Source organism: Sapajus apella, unplaced genomic scaffold (genome assembly GCF_009761245.1).
Source record: "Sapajus apella isolate SASKATOON/1434 unplaced genomic scaffold, GSC_monkey_1.0 scaffold15, whole genome shotgun sequence".
Taxonomy (NCBI): domain Eukaryota; kingdom Metazoa; phylum Chordata; class Mammalia; order Primates; family Cebidae; genus Sapajus; species Sapajus apella.
The window spans coordinates 10,839,118-10,858,751 of NW_022436955.1; the positions used below are offsets into that span (position 1 = coordinate 10,839,118).

Below are 19,634 nucleotides of genomic sequence, written 5' to 3' on the forward strand. Positions count from 1 at the left end.
ATTGCTGTTGGTCCCAATTTGCCTGCTGTAATGCCCAGGTTCAAGAAAGAGGGCTTAGAACCAGGGAAGCCATTACATCTGGTACCCAGTCTCCTCAGGGGCCATGGCCTGGGCACACTCTGGGGCTCAGGGCCTTCTGGTCACAGAGCTGACCTTCCCACAATCTTCCCACAAATTCTGGGGAGCGTCAGGCCAAGCCCACATGCCCCAAAGGGACCTCAAATCGCACAGCTACCCAAGTGACTTACATCAGTTCAGGATCCCCTGACTGGGGGTGAAATGGGGGACAGGGCACCAACACAGCCTGAAAGCTGGCAGTGAGTGGGTGGACGTATAACACAGGGGGCCTTCCCTAGTCCGCATGGTAACCCCAGGAGAAAAATGACTTTTCATTTTTACAGGTGAGGAGGGTGAGGCTCAAAGAGCAGAGTTCCTGGAGCGCCCCCAGCAGGTAAGTGGAGAATCCAGGCCTGGGCTGGGGACTCTGGCTCCAGGACCCCACCTCAGCGCCGGTCTCCTGGACTGGTCATTGTGGAGAGGGCGGTAAGGAGGTGCCAGGGATGGCAAAGCAGGGGAGGGTCTGGCGGACTCTCGCAGGCCTTGGTCAGCTCCACCCATTGGTCTCACTCCCACCCCGACGGCAGCCCCATCCTGCGTGGGATCAAGCGACCTGTCTCTGGGTGCCCAAGCTAAGGCAGCGCCCCGCTTCCCTACACAGAAGGCGTTTCCCTCTCCTCGGCTCATTCAGCCGGCTGAAGCCTCTGGGAGCCCCCGCCCCGACCCGCCCCGCCTCGCCCCGCGGCGACCCCCGCGCACTCACCTGCACGCACCCCCGCGGCCTTCCCGGTGGGACAGCGCTTCCAGCGTCCTCGCCAGGCCGGGGGAGTGGGCACCGTGGAGCTGCCGGCCGTTGGTCGCTGCCCCAACCCGCGCACAGCGACGCCGTGGGTGGGGCACGCGGTCTGCGGGGCCCAGGGTTGCGCCGGGGCGGGGCTGGAGGCCGTCCTGGCCCGTGGGGAGGACCGCGGCGGGTGGGGGTTGCTGCGGGGCCCGCACCTCGGCTACACACTGCTCGGCTGGCTGTGCCCCGTCGGGACCTGCGCAGGCTGTGGCTCCATCCTCCGGCCCCCAGGGGGCGGTGCGGCGTTGATTCCCGGTGGCCCTGCTTTCCCACCCCAGCGGCCGGGAGGCGGCGTTATGTGACGCCGCGCGGCAGCGCTGTACCAGCCGTCGAAGCCGTGGTCGGTTCGAAGTCTCCCCGGCTTCGCGGTGCCTCGCGGCGCAGCCCGGGGCCGTGAGTGTCGCCAGCGGGAGACGGGGGGCACGCGCCAGGGCCTCGCGGCGAGGCCGGCGGGAGCGCGAAGGCGAGGCAGCGTGGTGCTGTGGTGGGGCCGCCCCGACGGGCGTGGGCCGCACAGCGTGGCCGTGAGGACGCTGAGAGTGGGGACACATGGGGCAGAGGCCCATGGGCGTGCGACGGAGGACCTGCTCAGAGGGACACCCCTAACGTTCTTCCCTCTCCCCAGGCCTGAACTGCAGTTTCTGTGCTCTGGCTCCAAGACTGGCACCTCCTGCGGCCTAGTGCCTTTTGCCTGCATTGCCTGCAGAGTCCCACTCAACTGCCTTCAGCTCGGTTCACACCGAGGCCCCGCCCTCTCCCACTGGCCCCCCCAGGCCCACCTTTAGGAGGGCGTAATGCAAAGGTCCCTGGAGGATGGGAATGAGTCCCCACACTCCCAGGGCCATGCCACTGACTGGAGGTTTGCTGTGTGCAGTTTCAGGGATGCCTGGAAAGAGGAGGAATCTGCTTCCCAGATGCACATTAAGGACCCAGGTGCTCCAAGACCATCAGCCGGGGCAGCCCAGGATGAGGGGTTACAGGGCAGCCGCTTGTCCAGGGAGCTTCAGTTGCCCCCGGCTGCAGGTGGATTAGGGAATGCCCAGAGGGGCATAGTAGAAAGCTCCTCAGTCCTCTCAGAAGGGCCAGGCCTCTCTGGAGTGGAGAGCCTCCTATGCCCCATGTCCTCCCACCTCAGCTTGGCACAGGGTGAGAGTGACAGCCCAGGGGTAGGGTTGGTAGGGGACCCAGATCCAAGCAGGGCAATGCCATCTGGCTTGAGCTCTGGGGGATTGGACAGTGATCCTGTGGGCCTTGGAGACCCTTTATCAGAGACATCGTCAAAGCTGCTGGAGGCAGGTAAGGGAGGCTGGGCTAGGGAAGTCTGGGAAAGAAATGGGGATGCCTGGAGATGAGTGTCAAGACCTTGGAGGTCTCTGACCCTACTGAGGCTGAAGCCCAGGTCCAAGGAGGGGTCTTTAGATAGGTGGCCCAAAGCAGAACCAAGTCATTTCCCTTCCCAAGCCCCCAGTGGATCCAGCCTCCCTAAGCCTGCTGACTGCCTCCTGGCCCAAGACCTCTGCTGGGAGCTGCTGGCCAGTGGCGTGGCCACCTTGCCAGGTAGCCAGGAGGCCCAAGAGGCGGTGGAGGTGAGGTGGCCCAACAGTGCGGGAGTTCACTGCCTCCTCCCCACAGGTACTCGGGATGTGAAAGGTCGAGCAGTGCTGCTTCTGTGTGCCCACAGTCCAGCCTGGCTTCAGCCCGAGTGCAGCAGCCAGGAACTCATCCGCCTCCTACTCTACCTGCGAAGCATCCCCAGGTTTGAGGGAGGGGGTTGGGAGACTAAGCCTGAGCCAACTGTAAGGCTTGGGAGTCAGGTACTGAACTGAGGCTCACCCCTTTAGGGCTGAAGTCCAGGCCCTGGGACTGACGGTGCTAATAGATGCTCGAATTTGTTCCCCAAGTTCTTCCCTCTTCTTTGGGCTCAGCCAACTACAAGTGAGTACTGGATTATAGCTCCTCTCATTTCTTTCTTTCTTTTTTTTTTTTTGGTGACAGAATTTTGCTCTGTCGCCCAGGCTGGAGTGCAATGGCACAATCTTGGCTCACTGCAACCTCCACCTCCCAGGTTCAAGTGATCTTCCTACCTCAGCCTCCCAAGTAGCTGAGATTACAGGCGCCCACCACCACGCCTGGCTAATTTTTGTATTTTTGGTAGAGAGGGGGTTTCACCATGTTGACCAGGCTGGTCTTGAACTCCTGAACTCAGGTGATCTGCCCACCTCGCCTCCCAAAGTGCTGGAATTACAGGCATGAGCCACCGTGCCCTTTTCTGTAGAGTTGGGGATACGGCTGAGCTCAGGTTCCTTGCAGGAAGCAGCCCCAGGGGCCGTGCACCAGGTGCTGCTAGTGGGAAGCATGCTGCTGGAGGAGGTGCCTTCCGGGCTGCAGGTACTGAGTCCAGTTGACTAGGGGTGGAGATGGGGGTACCTCCCCACAGGCCTGGGTCACAACGCCTTCTTCTTCAACAGCTGGAGCAGCTGCCTTGTCATCAGAGCCTGCTGACCCACATCCCAACAGCGGAGCTGCCCACTTGGCTAGGAGGAGGCCTTCCTTACTGCCATCAGGCCTGGCTGGATTTCCGGAGGGTCAGTGCACTGGGCAGGGTGTGGGGGCAGTTATATTGGCAACTTGGGATTGTGGAGGAGCGTCTCTGGGGATAGCTTGAACAGGACAAAGCTGGCTGCAGTTGCCTGGAACCCAGGAAGCGTGGGATCAACACTGCATGCTGCTCTGGTCATGCCTTCCCCTGCTCACAGCGGCTGGAAGCCCTACTGCAGAACTGTCAGGCGGCTTGTGTCCTGCTCCAGGGGGCCATTGAAAGTATGAAGGCTGTGCCCCAGCCCATGGAACCTGGGGTGAGTGTCCCCTCCCAGTCCTTCCATGAATGCTCTCTGTCTCCCTCATTGTCTTCCATGGCCACCTCCACTGCTTATTGCCCTCAATCACAGGAGGTCAGTCAGCTGCTACAGCAGACAGAGGTCCTGATGCAGCAGGTGCTAGACTCGCCACGGCTGGCATGGCTACAATGCCAGGGGGGCCAGGAGCTGACATGGCTGAAGCAAGAGGTCCCAGAGGTGGCCCTGAGCCCAGACTACAGGTGTGTGCAAGCCCAGCCCCCAGATCCTGCCCCAGCCTACCATATTCTAGGCCAGGACTCAACTGGCTAGCTCAGAACCAGGCAGGACTGTGGTTGCCAGGACAGGGTGGAGGGTTGGAAGGCAGGGGGTCCAAGACAGTGTACCCTACTCCAGGACAGCAATGGACAAGGCTGATGAGCTATATGACCATGTGGATGGATTGCTGCACCAACTGACACTGCAGAGCAACCAGCGAATACAGGCCCTGGAGTTGGTCCAAACACTGGTGACCCAGGAGGGCGGACTGCACCAGGTTGGAACTACTTGCCTAGAGTGGGCCCTGCCCCTGATATTAGATGTGTGCCACCCCACCCATAGCAGCTCTCTTCACCTTTCCCTGCTTGTGCCCCTCCAGATTGAAGTGTGGCTGCAGCAGGTGGGCTGGCCAGCACTGGAGGAGCCTGGGGAAGCCTCACTGGACATGATGCTCCAGGCCCAAGGCCCTTTTCGGGAGCTGTACCAGGTTGCCCAGGTATGTGTGGTCACTCGTTTATGCCACGGGTATTGAGATGCAATGGCAGGAACTAGGAATGCAGAAATGCATGAAGGCAATTCAATCCCTTACTCTCTTGGACCTTATAGTCATATATGTGACTGCAAACCCAGGCAAGATCTCTGGAGAGAATCTGCAAGTGATTCTGCCTGAGGGTATAACCAAGACTTTACCCAGAAAAGGTGTCAGGATAGCTTTTTTGGGGGTGACTGTTGAGCTAAGAGTTGAAAGATAAGTTGGGATCAACTAGGGAGAAGAGGGTTGAGGATGGGGGCACATTCCAGACTGGGAGGACAGCATGTGCAAAGGTCCTGTGGCAGGAGGGAAGGTGGTATGCCTGAGGAACCATAAGACCAGTGAGGTTTAAATGCAGAGCAGAGAGGGAGGGAGAGTGGGTGGGGGGAGATGCAGTGAGACAAGCCTGGCCAGTGGCCACATCACTGGGCCCTGTAGCCATCAGTGTAAAGTTTAGTCAGGAGGGCCGCATAATCAGATCTGTATTCTAGGAAGATTACCTTAGTTTCCGAGTAGACAGTGGGCATGGGAATGCAGTGAAGAGGCAATTGCAGTAGTCCAGGTGGGAAACAGTGCCTACTCTGGCCAGGATAGTGGCAGGGAAGATGGGTTGAAGAAGTTGATGGGATTTGCTGTGGACCCATGTGGGAGGGTAAGGGACAGGGATGTTGCAAGGATAAATGGGTGTTGTTCCTGACAGACTAGGAGATGAGATCATCTAGGGGGAGGGGCATTCATGAGTCCAGTCTTGGGCGTGCTCCTGAGATGGCTGTGAGGGATGAGAGAAAGGTTCTTGGGTCTTCGGCCTGGAGCTCAGAGGAGAGGTCTGGCTGAGGAGGATCACTTGGTATGGGGGTGTTTGGATGACGTTTGAAGTTGGTCACACGAGTGCTTGGGAGAGTGAGTGCACTGTCCTCAGGATCCTCAGTGTTCAATGGCCTAGATGAGGGAAAAGGGGAGCAGGAGGAGCCACTGGAAAGAGTGAGGAGAATCAGAAGCAATGGGAGTCCAGCAGAGAGTGGCTGAATGGCGCTGAGAGGTGGAGTCAGTAAGGCCTGGGAAGCACTGGGGATGGCAAAGTGGAGTTGGAGAGGGCTGGCATGGAGGGCAAGACGGGATGGTGAGGATAGGCAATTTCTCTAGGGACTTTGGCTGTGGAGAAGGGGAATGGATGTGGGTGGGGAGTGGGGAGATACGGAGAGATCTTCCACCACAGGACAGACTTGATGGGGACATGTGGATATGTCAGCGGGAAGGATCTGGGTGGACTTGGCTGGACCACCAGGCCTGGGCTGGCTGAGCCCAGTCTCTGTCTCTGCAGGAGCAGGTCAGGCAAGGAGAGAAGCTTCTGCAGCCACTGGCTGGCTGGGAGGCAGCTGAGCTGGGCCCCCCTGGGGCACGCTTTCTGGCCCTGCGAGCCCAGCTGACTGAATTCTCTAGGGCTTTGGCCAGGCGGTGCCAGCGGCTGGCAGATGCTGAGAGGCTGTTTCAGCTCTTCAGAGAGGTGGGTGAGAGTCTCCCCGGCTCCAAGTGATACCTGTAGCTGGAGGGGTGGTAGCCCCAGCCTTAGCACAGCCTGAGCTCTTTCTGGTTATGCTGCCTGAGTGTCTGAGTATAGTGAGCAGTCTCTTCCTTTGCCTTCAGTCTGACCCTAAAATCCAACTGCTGGGGCTGGGTCCTGGTCAGCATCCTGTGGGGATTGGGAGTGGGTAGAGGAGCAGAGTGCCCAGCGGGCTTGGCGGGATCCCCCTCTAATGCTTGTCTGGCCCTGGTGTTGCAGGCCTTGACGTGGGCTGAGGAGGGGCAGCAGGTGTTGGCAGAGCTGGAGCAGGAGCGCCCAAGGGTTGTGTTGCAGCGGCTGCAGCTGCATTGGACCAGGCACCCTGACTTGCCTCCTGCCCATTTCCGAAAGATGTGGGCTCTGGCCACAGGGCTAGGCTCAGAGGCCATCCGCCAGGAGTGCCGCTGGGCCTGGGCACGGTGCCAGGACACCTGGCTGGCCCTGGACCAAAAGCTCGAGGTTGCACTGAAGCTACCACTGGTGGGCAGCACTGCTAGCCTGTGTGTCAGCCAGGTCCCCAGTGCACCTGCCCACCCTCCCCTGAGGAAGGCCTACAGCTTTGATCGAAATCTGGGGCAGAGTCTCAGTGAACCTGCCCGCCACTGCCACCACGCGGCCACTATTGGTGCCTGCCACAGACCAGAGGCTGGAGGAAGTGCCCAGTCCCAGGCATCCCCTACTGTGCCTCCACCAGGCAGCTCTGACCCCAGGAGCCCCAACAGGTGCGGGTAGTGGGCAGGGCAGGAGGGCAGTGGAGGGGAGATGTCTTGAGTCCTGACTCCCCATACCCGATAGGCTGCAGTTGGTGCTGGCAGAGATGGTGGCCACAGAGCGAGAGTATGTCCGGGCCCTAGAGTACACAGTGGTGCACTATTTCCCCGAGCTGGATCGCCCCGATGTGCCCCAGGGCCTCCGTGGCCAGCGTACCCACCTCTTTGGCAACCTGGAGAAGCTGCGGGACTTCCACTGCCACTTCTTCCTGCGTGAGCTGGAGGCTTGCACCCGGCACCCGCCTCGAGTGGCCTATGCCTTCCTGCGCCATGTAAGCCCAACAGGCCACGTGGTCCCAGCTTGTTTTGCCATACTCCCTAAGTTTTTTCTGGGCACATGCTTGGTGCCAGTCCCTGTGCTGGGTACAGCTATGAGCAAGACTGGCAAGATCTTGCACCTGAGGGTGCCCTTGGTTCAGTAGAGGAGACATGGAAGTGAAAAAGACATTTGTAGATTATGGTTGGGGCTAAGAGGAAAATAAGCAGGATAGGTGCTTACTGTTGGGGCAGGGGCTCCACTTTAGAGGGCCTGAGTAATGCCAGGACACCCGGCACTAGAGGAAGCCTTTGAGGGGCTGATGTTTAAGCTGAGGAATCGGGGAGGGGCTGGAGTGAGTGTCCTACCCAGAGGAAAGAGCACAAGTGCAAGGTCGTTTGGAGGAAGGGGACTTGCCAATAAAATGTCTGAGTGTAGTAAGCGGGATGGTCCCAGGTGAGGTGAGCTCTTAGAGCCGTGGGAGGAGCAGAGCTGAAGGCAGGGGCTCAGTCTGAGGGCAAGGGGCTTCTTCCTCGGGGGCCTGTGGGCACACCCCCTCTGCACAGTACTGTTCTTGCCAGATCACCCCTTTGTTCAAAGCAGGGCAGATCGGGTTTGTAGGGAGAGGCCTCCCCAGGAGCCATCTACTGGCATCTTCGTCCTCTCAAGCTGAGGGTGGTCTAGCCTGTTCCAGCCTTAGGGAGCTGGCCCCTTTGCACTGGGGCTGAGCCACATGTCCTTGTAGAGGGTGCAGTTTGGGATGTATGCGCTCTACAGCAAGAATAAGCCTCGCTCGGATGCCCTGATGTCCAGCTATGGGCACACCTTCTTCAAGGTAGGTGGCCTGAGACTACGAGGAGGAAGGGATGTGGGGAATGCTCCCAAACCACTCAGTGGCCTCCCACCTGGCCACAGGACAAGCAGCAAGCACTGGGGGACCACCTGGACCTGGCCTCCTACTTGCTAAAGCCCATCCAGCGCATGGGCAAGTATGCGCTACTGCTGCAGGAACTGGCACGGGCCTGCAGGGGTCCCACGAGGGAGCTCAGCGCACTGCAGGAGGCCCAGAGTCTCGTGCATTTTCAGCTGCGGCACGGCAATGACCTGCTGGCCATGGACGCCATCCAGGGCTGTGATGTGAGTCATCCCAGGCCTTGGTGGGCAAGGTGGAGGGTGTAAAAAAAGGGCAAAAGAGGCCCGGCACCCACTGGCCCCCAACTCTGCAGGTTAACCTCAAGGAACAGGGTCAGTTGGTGCGACAGGATGAGTTCGTGGTGCGCACTGGGCGCCACAAGTCCGTTCGCCGCATCTTCCTCTTCGAGGAGCTGCTGCTCTTTAGCAAGCCTCGCCACGGGCCGACGGGCATAGACACATTTGCCTATAAGCGCTCCTTCAAGGTAGGTCTGCCCACCCTGGGCCCCAGCACTTGTTTTCCCACCCCATGCCTTACCAAACCCCTCTCTCCCCGCTGGCCACAGATGGCAGACCTTGGTCTCACTGAGTGCTGTGGGGACAGCAACCTGCGCTTCGAGATCTGGTTCCGCCGCCGGAAGGCCAGAGACACCTTTGTCCTACAGGCCTCCAGCTTGGCCATCAAACAAGCCTGGACGGCTGACATCTCCTGCCTGCTCTGGAGGCAGGCCGTCCACAACAAGGGTGGGTCCCTGCCCTTCCTTCACCACACACTGCCCTTGCTGGAGAGCTTACATTGACCCACAGGAGCCCAGGGACCTGGAAAAGCTTGGAAAGCGGGGAGGAGGCGCGGGGAGGAGGCCCAGCGGCCGCCACCAGTGCAGGAGAAAGGAATTCAAAGCCAGGCAGCTTTGCTGTTACTGCCTCCGACTTTGGACACAACATGAACTTCTCTGAATATCAGGGCTTCATGGCGCGCTCTCTCTTTCTTTTTTTATTTTTGGAGATGGTCTTGCTGTGTCACCCAGGCTGGAGTGCAGTGGCATGATCTCTGCTCATTGCAGCCTCTGCCTCCTGAGCACAAGCAATCCTCCCACCTAAGCCCCCCGAGTAGCTGAGACTGCAAGCATGCATCACTATGCCTAGCTAATTTAAAAAATTTTTTCATAGAGATGAGGTCTCACTTTATTGCCCAGACTGGTCTCAAACTCCTGGGCTCAAACAGTCCTCCCATCTTGACCTCCCAAAGTGCCGTGATTATAGGTGTGAGCCACTGCACCCGGCCAGGGGCCTCATCTCTAAAAGAGGAATATGGCACCTGTCCCACAGGATTGTTGGGAGGAGCACTTGGCATTAGAAAGGCTCAGCTCACAGGACAGTTAATGTGTTGGATGTGGGTGTACAGGAAAGACCTATTTGGGAGGTGGGGAGATAGAGGCCTAAGGACAGGCTTATGTCCAGAAGTGTCCCACTTATGCCCACTCTCCACCCAGAGGTGCGCATGGCTGAGATGGTGTCCATGGGTGTGGGGAACAAGGCCTTCCGAGACATTGCCCCCAGTGAGGAAGCTATCAATGACCGCACCGTCAACTATGTCCTGAAGTGCCGAGGTAGCAGCCAGACTACAGGGGGTGGGCATGGGGGTGGGGATTGGAAAGCTGTGGCCCTCCAACAGTGCTGGCCCCTGCTTTCCTCGGGATCTGGGGCCAGGCTAGGCTCTGGCCTGTCCCAGCCTGACCCTCTCTCTTACTCAGAAGTTCGTTCTCGGGCCTCCATTGCTGTGGCCCCATTTGACTCTGACAGCCTCTACCTGGGGGCCTCAAACTCCCTTCCTGGAGACCCTGCCTCTTGCTCTGTTCTGGGGTCCCTCAACCTGCACCTGTACAGAGACCCGGCTCTTCTGGGTCTCCGATGTCCTCTGTATCCCCCCAACTTCCCGGAGGAAGCACCACTGGAGGCCGAGGTGGAGCTGGGCAGCCTGCCCTCTTTGAGTATGTCTGGGCTTAGCCAGAGGCAGGAGGGCATGGTTTGGGATTTGTGGCCTCGTGCTGACAGCTCACCTAGTCTCCCTTCCCTAGCTCCTGAGGACTCAGAGGTCTCATCCCAATGCCCATCAGCCAGTGGCTCCAGTGGCTCTGACAGCAGCTGTGTGTCAGGGCAGGCCCTGGGTAGGGGCATCGAGGACTTATCCTATGTGAGTGCCATTTGCCCTATACCCACGAGCCCTCCCCCAGCCCAGGCAGGGCCTGTGACTGTGACCAGCCGCTCCCCAGCCCAGCCTAGGCCTTTACTTTGGGTAGAGCTGGGGGTGGGTGGGCCTGAGCCATTCCCCAGACAGCCCCTGGGCTCAGAGGTAGGGAAGCAGGCATTCATGCCTGACCTGGTCTTGCAGGTCTGAGCCCGGGACTGGACAGGGATTCAGTAGCCTGCAGCTCCAAGGAACAATACCTCTCTGGATCTGCTGTGACCAGGGTGTGGCTGACACCTGGGTTACCTCCAGCCTGTGTGCAGCCCTGTTGACTACCCTTTCTGATGTCTGTGGCCATTGGACAAACTGGCATGGGGCCTCTCTAGGGGAGTTTGGCTGTAGAGCTGGTGGGGGACCATGTGCCTCTGGGCAGTGACTAGGCTACCCCCATCCTTCAGGAGGAACACAGGTGGGCTCCTAGCAGCTGCTCCCCAATCCCTGGCCTTCAAGCCAAGCTCACCTCCCATAGGGGAAGATCCACCTCTACTGTGCCCTGATGCTTACCCATCCTGGCCCCCAGGCCCAGCCCCTTTTTTCCTTTTTATTTTGACTTGATGTCTTTTTTAATAACTTTCAATAGAGTTGTCTAAAATTATCTCACTGGTTGTTAGGCCTTTGGCGTCTCAGAGAAGGAGTCTAGTTCTTTGACGTGTGATTTACTCTTTTATTTCTTTATAATAAAAAGTAGACTAATATGTACCCTTTGGTGGGCACATGCATTCTGGGGCAATGTCCAGTTAAAATGAGGCTTGGCGGGTGGGGCATGAGGGCCTGCATCTCTGGGCACCCTAGTCCTCTTGTAGGTACTTTCCCAGGATGGAATACGACACAGACCTCGACAGGCCCCTCTGGATGAGCAGGTCCATGCAGCGGCCGTATTTCCTGGCGAAGGGCAGTGTAAGCTGGAAGGAAAGGCCAGTCTTACCTCTGAATTCCTGGCCAGTTGCCTACTCTAGCTCCATGTGGGTAGGTTCTCCTATGGGGCAGTGACAGGGCAAGCCTGGCTGTTGGGGACTTTTGTTGCTTTAGGACTCAGCTTTGCCCAAGGGCATGTCACAGGGTAGAGGTAGAACTGGTTATCAGGGAACTAAGCAGAATGACTGGAGGGTTGAAAACATGTTTCCTGGTACTGGTTTTCCACATTCTAGCCCTACGTGCTCACCTCACCTTTACAAACCACATACAAGCCGGATGCTTAATGGTAACTGGATACTAGCATGCTTATGGTGAAAGGTGTTATAATAATGCCCTTGATTATGGAAGTGTCAGATCAGTGAGAATCTGCCTAAATTGTTTCCACCTCAATGTTAGAATTAGATTAAGGAATCAGAAAAGGGAAAAAAAAACCTTGATCATTACTTTCCCTTACTAAACATTTTCTTGTAAAGAATGCTTAAAAGTAGTTTAAATATGGAAGTAATGTACACAAATGGTGACATCATGGCCAAATAGGTGAAGTTGGTATCACTGGTTGAAAACGTCTAACTCCCATATGAGTTAAGGCTTGGGCTCATATGATATGCGTCCCTAAGTGTGGCCAGGGTTGTTAGTGATGAAGGCACAGCTGGTATCATTGGAGGAAAACTATAAAAACCAGTGGCCTGAATACTGGTTTTTGACTACTCTGGATTGGTTAATTTCATCCAGTTTCTCCCTCCCTTGGAGTAGTGGCCTAAGCTGCCTGTCTAGCCTTCTGAGAAGTGCTGACCCAGCCCTGGTGCAGCAAGACACGCACATCTGAGGCATCCACAGGGTCGGTGGATTCCATGGGGATTGCAAGTGGCCCTCACCTCCACCCAGCTGTACAGACGCTCCTGGGTGTGCCGGTCGTCCTTGAAGCCAGTGATGGCCAGTAAATCCACCACAAACTGCTTGGGGCTGATGTGCAGGGTCTGCCAGGAGAGCCCACAGTCAGGCAGGGCTGGGGCAGCTCCTAGCCTCTCAGAGTGAGATGCAGAGCAGGGACTTCCTTGGGCCCACAGAGCCACAGGGGTGGGGGGCAAGCACTGTCACTGCAAATCTGCCTTTTGGCCAAGGCTTGGTCCAGGTGCAATTGCTCTGCTTGCCCATCCCTGCCTGTCCCACTACTCGTCTGCCCCTGGCCTCTTCTCCTTACCCCCATCTTGGCTTACTTCCTCTTGCCTTGCACCACTTATTGTGCGGTAGGGGAAGAGGTGGAGAAGGTAACAGGGTGCCCCAGGGGCTGGGGCCTATCACACATACCCACAGCCGGTTGGCCAGGGAGACCACCTTGGCTGTGATGGCTTTGGGGTCCTTTTGCCTGATGGAATCCAGGATGATGTCAGCCAGGAAACAGTGACATTTCTGCGCATAAAACATCTCTTCCCAGGACAGAGAGAAACTCAGGAAAGTCACTTCTGTGGAGGAAGGAAAGTGGTTGTGGCTACATCTGTCAACAGCTAGGGCCTTAGAGACAGAGTGAGGAGGGGAGAAGGGTAGGGCTCCCAGGGGACACTGTCTCTGCCTAAAGTACCCTGGGAGGGGCTCAGCCATCCTCACGAGGAGGCTCAGGGCTGGGCCCGGCTCCAGAGCCTCACCTTGGGGCTGGGGGCTGGCTGTGGGTGGTGTGTGCCTGAGGTTGTCCACCTGCGTGGTGTAGATGATGCTGTCCTCGAAGAACATGCAGAAGCCATCGCTGCCCACCACTGGGGGGTGAGTCACTTTGAGGATGACCCCTGGGCTGTCTATCTCACTAGCATCAGTCAGAGGATGCTCAGGGGCAGGGCTTTCTGTGAAAACAATGTAGGGAGGGGGCTCTCCTTTTTTTTTTTTTAATTTTTTTTTTTTTTTTTTGAGACAGAGTTTTGCTCTTGTTGCCCAGGCTGAAGTGCAGTGGTGTGATCTTGGCTCACTGCAACCTCTGCCTTCCAGGTTCAAGTGATTCACCTGCCTCAGCCTCCCAAGTAGCTGGGATTACAGGTGCTTGCCACCTCACTCTGCTAACTTTTTGTGTTTTTAGTAGAGATGGGGTCTCTCCATGTTGGTCAGGCTGGTCACGAACTCCTGACCTCAGGTGATCTGCCCACCTTGGCCTCAAGTGCTCGGATTACAGGTGTGAGTCACCACATCCAGGCTTTTTAAATTCTTTTCTTCAATTACCATGAAATCTACATAAGCAGGGGCTCTCCTTAAGCCACCTCAGAGCCCAAGCAGGGAGGGGACCTCTGGTGACAGGCCAGTACAGTTAGTCACCCCAGCCTTGCAACAACTGCCATCTCCAGTTTCTCAGAAGTGACACCCTGGGCTGGCAGGGGCCTATCCTGGCCTCTCCTCTCTTCATTGCCCTGGCATCGCTGCAAGCCAAATCCTGAAAATTTTGGGACTCCAAAAAACTCCAAATTCCTCTGTTGAATGAAGTCTGATATCAAATGGGGCTGACAGTAACCCAGCTGAGGGCTGAAAATGTTTATAAAAGTGTAAGTTGAGAGCTTTTGGGACCAGCCTTTGTTGCATGTCCAAAGAGTGGACATTTTTCACCCCAAGACTGACAGACCAACTTAGAGCTCACAGGCAGTCCAAGAAGGCCCCTCCAAGCAGGATTGGAGCCACTAATAGGGAAGGTGACAGAATACCACAGGCAGGGCTTTGAGGGAGCAGAGGCAACAGCCTGGCACAGCGGTTCTCAGCATACTTCCCTGGCTACCTCCCCTTTGCTGGCCACACATGCTGTCTCCCCAGCTCAGTCCCTGTAGCCTCTGCTGTCTCCTGGGCTTCACCTGGATGTCCCCTGGCATTTCACACTCAGTATGTGCCCTTCCCCAAGCTCTGCTCTTTCTCTTACCCGCACCTAAGTAAGGACCCACCATCCCCTTGCAGTCACATAAGCTAGAAACCTGGCTCCTCCTTGGTCCATCCCTCCTTCCCTCCCCCAGCTGCCTAGCCTGCTTCCCCAGCCTAGAAAGAACTCCAGGTGGCTTCCAACACCTAGCTCCTCCTACATTTCTTTCTTTTATTTTTTATTTATTTTTATTTTTTGAGATGGAGTCTCACACTGTCACCCAAGCTGTAGTGCAGTGGCATGATCTCAGCTCACTGCAATCTCTACCTACTGGGTTCAAGCAATTCCCCTGCTTCAGCCACCTGAGTAGCTGGGACTACGGGTGTTTGTCACAATGCCCAGCTGATTTTTTTTTGCATTTTTAGTAGAGACAGGGTTTCACCATGTTGGCAAGGATGATCTTGATCTCTTGACCTTGTGATCTGCCCACCTTGGCCTCCCAAAGTGCTGGGATTACAGGCTTAAGCCACCATGCCTGGCCTCCTGCTGCATTTCCTCTGTTCCTGGAGCAAACTTTCTGATCAGCACACTTGACCCTGTGGTCTTGTTTAAAATCTTTCAGAGGCTGCTCACTCCCATCCTGGGCAGAACGAAGTACCATGTCCTGAATCTGCCTACAAGGCCAGCCCTGAAGACTTCTGTCTTCAGCCTCATCTTTTATCATGTCTGCACATGAAGCTCTGTCCTCAAGCTAGACCCATGCGGTGTGCTTCCAAACACCCTGGACTTCTCTTTCCTTCCCCTGCTGACTCCCAAGCCCTCAGCCTTTTTTGTGCTCCTACTTCATAGGTGCCCCCTTCCCACAGCACTCATCCCTTCACCATATGTATTCTCCTGGCCCCTCCAACCATGTCAGTGTGCCAATCATTTCTGTGCTGCCTGGCACAGAGATAGTGTTGGTGAGCAGGGGGCTCTAGTCCTCCTTTGTCACTAACTTGCTCTGCCATCTTAGCCAAGGAGTTTGCCTTCTCTTGTGAATAAGACTTAGGTCAAGGTGGGACAGGACTCACCTCTCTCCTTGGGCCTCTGCTTGCTCCAGTCCTTCAGGGTACCAGCTCTTTTTGGGGGGAAGTATGGCTTAAAGATTGGCTCTGGCCTCTTGTCTTTCGTTCCAGCTCCAGCCCCTGCCTGTGGTCCTGGATCCCTCTCTGAGGCTGTGGAATGGGCTTTCCAGGCAGCTGAGGTGCTGGGCTGGGAGGTAGCCTTGCTTCCCAAGGGGAGCTGCAGGGTGGCTTCCTCCAAGGGGCTGCTCCGGGAGGCTGTCAGTGGCTGGAATTCCCACTGTTTGCAATTGACCATGTCCCATTCTCTCACCAGGGAGATGAGTTTTTGCATGGGAGTAGCGGGAGGGTCTTTGGTTTCAGATTTCTGTGTGAGGTTGATTGTGGTGCATTTCTTCTTGGTGGGGCTCTCAGGGTGTCTCCCCCAGTGTCCGGGATTGGTATACAAGCCAGGACAGTGTGAGTATGTGCTGGGGTTGCCTGCCCTCTTGGCATTTCGGCATAGGGACACCTGGATGGGCCGGGTGTACTGCTCAGCCTCCTCCATCTGGTTGGACCTGGCCAGGTTTCCCTTAGCCTTGTTCCATGGAGTCCTATCACTGCAGTCTTGGAAGTCCACAGGCATGTAGGCTGTGGTCTGGGGAGGGAGGGGCACAGTAACTCTCGATATGTTGGGCATGGATATCAATGCCTTGCCCTAGATCGAATAAGCTGGGCCTCTAAGACTTCACTTGCTCTCTCCAAATAATCTCATCCCTAACAGGGGTCACCCATTTGAACTTTGCTCAGGCTGAGTGGGAGTGGTGCCAGCTCAGTGGCCTGTCACTGCAACAGGAGATACAATTAGCATCCCAGGCCACAAGTGGCCAGTAAATTCCTGTGCTTCAATGTTCAGAAGCCACGTCCTGTCCTAAGAACCCATGTAGGCCCTGCTCTTGTTTTGCTGTACCCCTCAGTAGCTGGGCCTGCCCTGCTCCACCCTGAGCCCGGTGGTAGTGGTTTTTGAGGAAAACACCAACCAGAGGAGGCTGGGGCTTACTTCTTTAGTGTCTCTACTGAATTCCACCAGTGACCCTGGCCCTTCTGTCACCACGTGCAGCCTCCTGATGGGAAAAGCTTCTTCATTTTCAGATTCTTTCTCCTGAGTCCATGACCTGCAGAAACCCAGAGGGTTTGGTTAGTGAGCAGAGACCCATCAGGCCATCGGCCAGTTGGTCAGGTCTGCCCTTTGGCTGGAAGTTAATGCTAGACAACAGGGAAGAAGGGGATCTTAAAGGGTTTTGCTTAGGTCACTGGCCAATCATGGGCCTGCTTCACTCCCTCAACCTCAGGGAGAACAGAATCCTTTAGAAAGTGGGCTTAGGACAGGATTTCAAGAGGGATGTAAAGACCCAAACTCTAAACATGGAGTCGTGATAAAGTTTCCTTACTTGTATGCTTCACATTGTGCAAGTGCTTCTGAGAGGGATGGAATGTGGTATTCCTCCACCTCCTGGCAGAAAAGGGGCCATTCCCTGCAAACGACAAGGAGATGTCCGGCTGGGCAGCTAGGGTGGGAGTGTGGGAGCGGGCATGAGATCCTGGAGCTGCCACTGCCAACAGCTCCCACGATGGAAATAATATAACCTCCTCCCTGAAGGCTGCAACTCAGGTCTCCTTTGTTGCTAAGGGAGAGCCTTCGTGATTTCATCCTACCATGTTCTTGCTTCACTTACTTAAATTCAGATGGTAAAAATAGTTTGCCAAGTCTCAGAAAGTTGAGAATGTGTCGGAACATCTGGCCGTCCCCGTGGATGAGCAGAGTTTGTCCATATGTGATCCAGTATACCCTCTGAGGGTTGGACAGCAGTTCTGGATACTGGAGGGGGTTGGACACCAGACTCAGTCTCAGAGGCTAGGTCTTTAGTAAGAGGCAGGTCAATCTTCTCTCACTCCCTTTCCCAACTATACTAGAGCAGAGGCTTTGGGATTTTCCATCTCCCTGTCTGTCAGTCACAGGGAACCATGGTGGGGAGCAGAGCATCCAGGGAGAAGCACATCATCCCTGCTTCAACTTTTTATGGCCTCTAGACCAGCCTCTCAAGGTACCTCCTTCTCAGTTCAGACCTCTCAGAGTTGGCCCCCTCCCTACCCAAACTCCGGAGGGCCTTCCCAAACTCTGGAGAGGCTTCCCAGTAGGCTGCTTGGTCCACTTGTGCTCTGTTTTGTTTTGGTTTTTTGAGACAGAGTCACACTCTGTCACCCAGGCCGGAGTGTAGTGGTGCGATCTCAGCTTACTGCAATCTCCATCTCCTGGGTTCAAGCGATTCTCCTGCCTCAGTCTCCCATGTGGCTGGGATTACAGTCACGTGCCACTACACCCAGCTAATTTTTATATTTTTAGTAGAGACGGGGTTTCACCCTGTTGATCAGGCTGGTCTCGAACTCCTGACCTCAAGTGATCCACCTGCCTCAGCCTCCCAAAGTGTTGGGATTACAGGCGTGAGCTACCACACCTGGCCCACTTCTGCTCTGTTGAGAGCACTTTGGGCAATGGAGTCAGGGGAAAGCCCTTGTTTTAAGCAGGTGCTGGAAGCTGTGTGAGGGCCAGGTGATGGCCCCCAGAGCAGCTCAGGTGGTGAAGCCAGAGGGGGATCAGGGTGGCCAAGGGTAGCAGTACCTTCAGCAGTGTCTGCAGGGTGGTTGCATACCAGTGGCTTCCAACATATACTTTGATGATCTGTTTTGGGGAATACACAGTGATCTCTGCCGTTGACTCATCTATGGGAATCAAGGAAATAGAACACATCGTCATGTGGCCAGAAGGGAAAGCAGGTAGGGCCCTTTGGTCAGTAGTATATTTCATGTTAAGTCTCAATATCTTCCTCAGTTATATTGTGTTGCCTACTCTGAGAAGCATCAGAAATCCCTGACATTGACCTTGCCTGCTGCTTACCATATCATTTCTTGGGTGGTGAGGCAGGCAAGGGCACTGCCCCTCTTTACCTGACCCTCTCTCAGGAAAACTGGGCTGATGACTGTCAAACTACAATGCCAACTGCCTCTGGTTTCTGGCTGGGTGTGTGGCTTTTCATGGGGCCACTCAGACTGAAGCTAGGAGTCTCCCTTTGTGTATTTGTGTTCATGGTTTGGCAAATGTCCTGGAGCCAACTCTCATCAAACCCCTGTCACTTTTATGAGATCAAGCCTCTAGGCATGTCCGGAGAATGGGGGCTGTATGCTGGGAGGATGAAAACCATGACCCTTTTCCTGGAGATGACTGTATGTAGGTCTTGTTCTGATGTTTGGGAAGCAGTTTCTAATGAGCTCTGTAATTAATGAAGGGTATATAACTAGATTATACAACCAAGAGATAAGATGTATAGAACTAGACCGTGAACTCCAGGAAGACAGGGACTAAGTCTGTGTTGCTTACTTCTGTACCACCAATGTCTACTCCTGTCCTGGTATATGGCCAGTAATCAATAAATGTTGAATGTTGCTAAGTGATAGTAATACAGCTTAAACTTTGCCCCCCAAATTTTTGCTAGTAAGAAATTACAGGCAGCTGGTGAAAACAATGTTAGGTTTGGACTCAGAGTCAAACCCCAGCATGACCACTGTGTAACTTGAATGAGTTTTCTTCTCTGAAACTCTTCTTCAGTTGTTAAATGGACCCAGGGACAGCTCTGTTTATCAGAGGAGGCTCCTCCCTGTGTGGTTGTGAGAGGTATAGCGTGTCAGCTCCCAGAGTCAAGGCAGGCCTGCCCTGGGGGTCCTGCATCGCCCCAGACTGGGTAACAGTTCTGTCTGCGGCTCAAGATGAATTGTGGCCTTGGAGGTGAGGAGGGAGCATTTAACATGAAATTTTCCCTTTCATACAAACCCAAAATATTGGCCTGGCTTTCCCCTCCTCTTCCATCTACAGTTCCTCCTCTTGGCCTCCTCATCTATTCCTTCCAACATCCCAGACACCCCCTGATGCTAAATCCAAACCCAGAAGCTTTCTCGTTTACTGAGCACATCCATGGGTGCCAAAGTTCTCGGCTCCAGATGAGTTTTCAAAGCCACTTTCATTGGCTCATAGGTGATGTCCCTCTTGTCCAGGAAGGCACAAAGCTCGTACACCTCAGAAATGGTCTCAGTCAGGGGCAGCCGGCAAGTCCCCAGCCAATTCCTGCCCAGAGGAAAGACCTGTTATGAAGAACATCAGCACTACACCCAAAGAGTGTTAAGGCTGTAAACTTTCCATGCCTAGGGTACCTTGCCACAACACTGGCTCAAACCAGGCATCATTAACATCGTTTCCTTGTTTTAACCAGAAATCTGGTTAACCTTGTAGGAGAGTAAGCCTGGACAACAGGTCCCATTTTTGGAGCTGAGCTTGACTTATTTCAGCAAAGCCCTCTAAATTGACTAATTTCATGTCTCTAGGTCCTGTTTCAGGTTCCAGGGTCAGGCCAGGGAAACAATCCCTTCTTGCCCCCATACATGTCTGCCCAAGACATCTCAGTCACCATGCTGCAGCCTGCCATAGTCTTGGAAAAAGGCTGGGGTCTGAA

At 55.4% G+C, this 19,634-nt stretch overlaps 2 protein-coding genes across 2 annotated transcripts in view; one reads left to right on the forward strand and one right to left on the reverse strand.

Annotated features, from left to right (window-relative positions):
- The first annotated feature begins 1,313 nt into the window (after nt 1-1,313).
- On the forward strand, nt 1,314-10,992 carry PLEKHG4 (pleckstrin homology and RhoGEF domain containing G4). Its single transcript, XM_032284234.1, has 21 exons — nt 1,314-2,197; nt 2,363-2,458; nt 2,534-2,657; nt 2,743-2,836; nt 3,212-3,289; nt 3,370-3,486; nt 3,658-3,756; nt 3,850-3,998; nt 4,153-4,291; nt 4,394-4,510; nt 5,868-6,050; nt 6,327-6,829; nt 6,903-7,149; nt 7,879-7,968; nt 8,049-8,270; nt 8,360-8,530; nt 8,612-8,789; nt 9,539-9,655; nt 9,800-10,036; nt 10,124-10,239; nt 10,438-10,992. Exons 1-21 carry the CDS (start codon nt 1,696-1,698, stop codon nt 10,441-10,443), a joined length of 3,585 nt encoding a protein of 1,194 aa, XP_032140125.1. The 5' UTR covers nt 1,314-1,695; the 3' UTR covers nt 10,444-10,992.
- The window catches only part of KCTD19 (potassium channel tetramerization domain containing 19), a 30,338-nt gene continuing 21,647 nt past the window's right edge, over nt 10,944-19,634 (reverse strand). Inside the window, exons 7-16 of the mRNA XM_032284798.1 lie at nt 19,089-19,249; nt 17,753-17,853; nt 16,809-16,951; nt 16,524-16,607; nt 16,133-16,247; nt 15,103-15,730; nt 12,852-13,043; nt 12,517-12,671; nt 12,084-12,185; nt 10,944-11,195 (exon numbers count right to left, since the gene is read on the reverse strand). Coding sequence (XP_032140689.1) covers nt 11,082-11,195; nt 12,084-12,185; nt 12,517-12,671; nt 12,852-13,043; nt 15,103-15,730; nt 16,133-16,247; nt 16,524-16,607; nt 16,809-16,951; nt 17,753-17,853; nt 19,089-19,249 — 1,795 coding nt within the window. The 3' untranslated portion in view covers nt 10,944-11,081. The remainder of the gene's footprint in view (nt 11,196-12,083; nt 12,186-12,516; nt 12,672-12,851; nt 13,044-15,102; nt 15,731-16,132; nt 16,248-16,523; nt 16,608-16,808; nt 16,952-17,752; nt 17,854-19,088; nt 19,250-19,634) is intronic.